This window comes from Trachurus japonicus, chromosome 19 (assembly GCF_045865225.1).
Source record: "Trachurus japonicus isolate A0001 chromosome 19, Traja_1.0".
Taxonomy (NCBI): domain Eukaryota; kingdom Metazoa; phylum Chordata; class Actinopteri; order Carangiformes; family Carangidae; genus Trachurus; species Trachurus japonicus.
This window is the reverse complement of record NC_140925.1, coordinates 6,573,771-6,579,597: the sequence shown is the minus strand read 5'-3', so window position 1 is coordinate 6,579,597 and position 5,827 is coordinate 6,573,771. Positions and strand designations below refer to the sequence as shown.

General features: G+C 39.0%; 1 protein-coding gene across 1 annotated transcript; it reads left to right on the top strand.

The window, feature by feature from the left end:
- The first annotated feature begins 2,260 nt into the window (after positions 1-2,260).
- On the top strand, positions 2,261-5,641 carry tectb (tectorin beta). Its single transcript, XM_085761232.1, has 10 exons — positions 2,261-2,380; positions 2,887-3,077; positions 3,452-3,603; positions 3,712-3,784; positions 3,937-4,040; positions 4,151-4,234; positions 4,318-4,480; positions 4,740-4,818; positions 5,109-5,141; positions 5,337-5,641. The coding sequence occupies exons 1-10, from the start codon at positions 2,314-2,316 to the stop codon at positions 5,408-5,410; spliced, it is 1,020 nt and encodes a 339-aa protein (XP_085617358.1). The 5' UTR covers positions 2,261-2,313; the 3' UTR covers positions 5,411-5,641.
- Positions 5,642-5,827: the final 186 nt, after the last annotated feature.

Sequence of the window (5,827 nt, the reverse complement as noted above, 5' to 3'; positions counted from 1 at the left end):
AGAAGTTTTACAAAAGCAGAGAGTCTATAGTTGTTTTTTTCATATTATCTACTCCGATCAATTCATTTTAATACTGAATACTAAATAAAAAAGGCAGAGTGAACAGAGGAGAAGATTTTACTGCTGAGAATATGATACTGTAGATAAAATCAAGAATAAAACTTTCTTTCTTTCTTTCTTTGACACTGAACTGAGACGTCTCTTATTCAATTTTAATGTTAAGTTGTAATAAAACTTCCACACTCTGATTTATTTTTGTTTTTTATACCTTTAAACAGTCTGTTGAAGTGCAGAAGTGCAGGACTCTGCAGACTCATGAACTCCGTCCCCTCTCTGCGTGCTTTCTCGGGCCGTCGTTACATAACGTGGAGGAATCTGGTGGCTCCTGATTGTTACCATCACCAGGTGCTGTAACGCTACCTGTCCCCTGACCCCTTCTCAGATCGGTATCTTCCTCGGACTGCCCCTCACCAATTCCCCCGTCGCTCCATTCAGATGCTAATCGCCTGCAGTTTGCCCCTTCAATTGCTGGGTGACTTGAATTGTTCTGTGAAGGACATTAGTGTCTAACCTCTTTGCTATCGGTTTACAGCTCTTATCATCAAGTCTTTTGCAAGGAGGTATTCAATGCTGTGAAACTTCTTAAATCTTAATAATGAGAGATTTAAAACTTTATTGGAGCCAGAGTGACCCTATCTAACCTTGCTGAAACTTTTTTGTACTCGAGCTAAATTCACCAGAGAATATACATTTGATTTACAGCAGAAAAACAAGACAGAAGAAGCTCTCACATCAGAAATAATTTAAATCGTGATCAAAGATGAAGCTACAGAGATTTTAGGGAACTCGTTTCACTCACATAAAAAAAGACTGACAAGACCAAAGTGATATCTAATAGCACAAGGCCGTGAGAAACCTTGTATAACTGAAAGTCCTGTCGTTCAGGACACTGGTGACCAGTGTACGTCGGCTCTTATCGGAGCTAGCATCACATTTTGAAGGGATCCATACATGTCTGTTTGCACTGTTCAGCTTCCTAAATGGTTTTCTGTTCCCTGCATGGCGTTTTGTCCCGTTTGACCAAGAGGACAAAGAGAAACAGAGTTGTCTGATTCTCTGTCCTCAGAGGTTATATCTGCCCTTAAAAATATGTTGAGAGACATTTGCAAGAGTCAGTTACATTGAGAGAAATATTCACTTTCCGGTGGAGTTTTAGATGAATCAGTTTCACATCTGTTAGCTTAGCAAGAATGGGAACAGAAAATAGTTTCACTTATTCTTTCCAAAGGTTAAAAAAAACTCACAATTTAACATGTTCTGTCCTTAATTCGTACAAAATTAGAAATTTCCTGGTTTACATGAGGTCATGACCTGGACAAGGAAGTATTGGACCCACTCAAAGAAACAGTCTTCAAAACAGTTCCTATTTCTACACTTAAATTTCTTTACGGATTTTAAAAAAGCAACATATAACGTATAAACAAATCAGCTTCTGACGTCCTAGAGGACAGAACCAGGCTAACTGTTTCCCTTTGTTTCAAGTCTTTATGCTAAGCTAAGCTAACTAGCTGCTGGCTAAGCTGTAGAGCATATTTCCCAAAATGTAAAATCTTTGTTTTGAGTAAACGTTGAAAAATAGTATTAAAACCTCAGTAAAGACGCTGTGCAACCATTAAATAAATACACACAGTTCCTAAAAAAATGACTTTTGTTAATGATCTTTTTGAACAAAAACTTTACCAGGATGAAAAACGGAGCTACGACTCAATCTGAATTTTCTGCTGTTTCTTCTTCTGTCAAGACGACGGTGCTGATGAGCTTTCCTGTGTCGACCAATCATTACTTTACGTTGCTGACTGACTGTGACACTGACACGTCTCCACAGAATGTGACTTAAGCAGCCCGAGTGTTAATCCTGTGAGACGCTGGTCATTTGAAAGTCAAATGTCTGAGAAGCACAGAGAGCTTTTGTGAGCAGCTCCACAATAGAGCTCTTAAACCTGTCCAGCCAGGAGCGGGGGGGGAGGAGGGAGGAGGAGGAGGAAGAGGAGGAGGTGGTCGTGATGGAAGAATGGGGGAGAAAGTTGATTACTTTCACCTGTGACGGTATAAAACAGCTCGACAAGCTGTCAACACGAGTCACTGGTGCTGGTGACCTGTTGAAGAGCCATGAGGATCCTCTGACCCCAGACCAGACCTCAGTGTTTCCTCCCCACAGGTGAGTCCGACTGACTCCATTTACAACAGTTTACTCCTTCTTTTTCTTTTTCTTTTTCTTCTTACGCTCTCCCATCTCTCTTGCAGCTTCACACTATGGCCTCTCTTGGTGCACTGTTGGTGCTGCTGCCTGTCGCCTGGACCTGCTCCCCCCAAAAAGCAGGTAATGACTCAGATTCAGATTCAGATTCAGAAAACCTTTATTGTCCCCTGCACATAGCACTGGAAATTTTTCTTAAACGTGTGCATATGTGCACATAAAATAAACATAAAAACACATTGTAATGATTCGTAGCTGCTCTCAGTAGGATTCAGTCAAATGACGTCGTCCTGCATGGTCCAATATATTGCAAACAGAAAGACAAATACAAAGATTTTATCATTAATAAGTAAATTAGTTGAGGATTAATTTAGAGTTTGTCGACATTATCTTGATTCAAAATGAGAAAACATCTCATTATTTAATGGAAATAAAAGATGGATTTCATGTAAACATAAGCAGCAGCAATAGAATTGTAATAAAATGCATAATTGCAATATTATTGATAAGTTAAGTTGGCATCAGGAAAGTGTAGAAATAAAGAGGAGGAAGAAGAATGTACAATAGATAATAAATCTCAGCTTTTCTGCACAAGTAGTACTACAAGCAGTATTTTTATTTTCTTTCAGATTATGTCATGGTGTCGTGTTTTCCTAACGCCATCATCGCCAACGTCCCAGAGTGTCCGTACGGCTGGGAGATCGATCAGTTGTCTCTGGGTGGTTTGTGTTACACTGGGATACACAGCCCCGGCTACTATCGCTTCATCATCCCAGACCTGACTCCCAAAAACCACTCGTACTGCGGCACACAGTCCGAGGTGAGACGCCCAGCAGCTTTTTTATCATAAATTTCAGTATTAATGTTTAAAAAACATCTATTAACACATTTACTGACAATAGTTCATGCATTAATTATTTACTTTATCATATCAGCATTTACTTACTACTTAATTAATGATCTTATCAATCACTGACTTCTCATAAATAACTGGTTTGTCATTGGTATGACATTATATTTATAATATAAATGCTGAATACATCATTTATTTTGTGTAAAAAATACATTAAACACACGTGAGACTAATTGGTATCAATGTATTTCTTTAAGTGGAAAGAAAGAACATTTTTCAAGCTTAAATTAAACCTTAAATTATAAATATATTTAAAAGCTGACCTCTGACCTTCTGTGCAGTACATGCCTGGTAAAGACCCCAAGTACGTCTTCTACAACGCCATTGTATCCAACGACACGTCGCTCACCGTCAGGAACCAGCCGGTCAACTACACCTTCAGCTGCATGTACCGAGCCGCCTACCTGGTCAACAACGCCGTCTTCAGCCAAAGGTAAGCATCAGTCCAGGCCGGGCGGCGGCCGCAGTCACAGTGTGGACGTCATGTGCCTTCTAACACAATGACTTGCAGTGTTTTTACTAAACCCTCTGCTTTTTACAGAGTGGCTACAGTTTATGTCAACAACGGGAGTTTAGGCACTTTTAGATCACAGTTGTCTATGAACGTGTTCACGGTGAGTAGCTGCTCCGTCTCCGGCTGGAGCGACTTTCATAATGTGATGATGCTTGTGTTAGATAAGAGTAAACAGGCACAAAGTGTGTGCGACAACTTTGAATGGCCATGAGATGCACAGGGAAAATAAAAAAGAGCAAATATATTTTCTAGAATTCAAAGTTCCTGTACGCCAAAGACGCTCCGTATGTGATCGACACGTCTGAGATCGGCTCTGAAGTTTTCATCGGCATCGAGGCCAAAGGACTCAGCAACAGGTGAATCACATCACCTGGGATCATTTCAACATTCACAGATTATAAATCCTGAATTTTAAAGGTTTGATGCTTCAGGATTTCTGATCCATCTTCATCGATCTCCTCCTCAGATTCAAGGTTGTGATAAACAACTGCTGGGCCACGCCCACTCCGTACTCCACAGACAAGAAGAGGTGGAGTCTCATCATCAACAGGTGAGTTGAGTAAAGTTAAAGACAGTTAGATGTGTTAGAGTTGTTCCACTTCTTTTGCACTAATAATGAAATAACATCCACAGCTGCTCCTCCGACAACACTGTGACCATTTTCGAGAACGCCAAAGACAGCCGATCCATGTTCAAGTTCAACTCGTTTCGCTTCCAGCGGCTGGAGAAGGTGTCGACCGTGTGGCTGCACTGTGAGGTCCAGGTGTGTGACGGAGAGAGGCTCGTCTGTCTGCCGGTGAGTAGCACGCGTCGTCTTCACAGCGTCAGACTGTAACATGTTCTCAGTTTCTTCTTCCTCTGAGAGTCACAGGTGGAAATTATAACACCAACAACGGTTCAAGAGTCTCAATAAGTCATGACACGAACCAAAGCAGCTCAGTTCAAACACAGATAGAGTTTTTACAGGAAACTATCAACTAAATATTAAATTATGAAGTCAATCTACTGACATTTTTAATTCAAGACGCCATGTTTCCTTTGTTTCTTTGTTGAAGGGCCCCTGCTCTGTGAGGAGTCTGTCAGCTGAGCCAGATCCAAGTGGGGGAGTCCTCACCACCGAGTTTCATATTAAAGGTACAGAACAACATGTGGCCTAAGAGATTGAATTATTGTTATTATATATTGTTATAATGCTGTTATTATTTTGTATTAATACATTTGTATATTTTAATAGAGCAACTTCACAAAACAATTTCCCTTGAGGGATAAATAAAATGTCTTATTGTCTTTCTGTTTCTGAAACACTGTGATAAAGTTTTTGAGACATTCATCTTATTTATTATGCAAATAAAACTCAGCTTATTTCATATAAAGATGCCTTGAAAGCCGACTTCTGTGTCATATGATGTCTTTATCTTTTTCAGGCCGTGCGTCTTCCAATAATGGACAAATAAAAGGTAATTTTCAGAGATGTAGGTTGTGATTCACATTTAATTTATTCCATATATTATCCTTTTTCTGTTATTTCCTAAATGCTGTACGTGCTGCCTTTAATAGTTATTTATTTTTATTCTTTTCCTTTAAACTTATTAAATTTAGTTATGTTCTTTTGCTCCCTAAATTGTTTGACTTTATTATTCTCCTCCTCACAGGCACCTCACTGTTCGTGCTGTTGGTTGTGCTGATAAACACATGTTGTGATCTACTGAGTGGATTAAGAGTGTAGTAAAAGCTTCATTTTCATCCGCACAATATTCATTTATATTAACTGAAACGCACACACACATACACACTGAGGGGAGTGCAACCCAGGACTCAGGGAGTACATGATTACAGTCCTCCCCCCCACAAAGAAATGAATGGTTGTTTTATTTTCTACAAGATATTATTCATTATTAGCACATTTATTCATCTTTTTTAAAGTTACATATATTATTTCACTGCCTTCTCCAATAAATATGAAAAAATTAAAATAATAAAATCTTTGTGTGATCTCTTTTGTTTTAAAAAAAAGTACATAGTCTCTGTTTTTACTAAATTCTATCACACTTGCAATGTTGGTAAATAAACAAACAATTGTCTTCTGTCCATAATTTAAAATCAAAGTCTTGACATGACAGTAACTCTGTAAACACAACATTTC

Excerpts from the sequence above, each read along its gene's own strand:
- tectb (XM_085761232.1), top strand. The coding sequence starts at position 2,314 with ATGGCCTCTCTTGGTGCACTGTTGGTGCTGCTGCCTGTCGCCTGGACC. Across the intron at positions 3,078-3,451 it reads ACTGCGGCACACAGTCCGAG|TACATGCCTGGTAAAGACCC; the intron begins GTGAGACGCCCA and ends CCTTCTGTGCAG. Across the intron at positions 4,819-5,108 it reads CACCGAGTTTCATATTAAAG|GCCGTGCGTCTTCCAATAAT; the intron begins GTACAGAACAAC and ends TATCTTTTTCAG.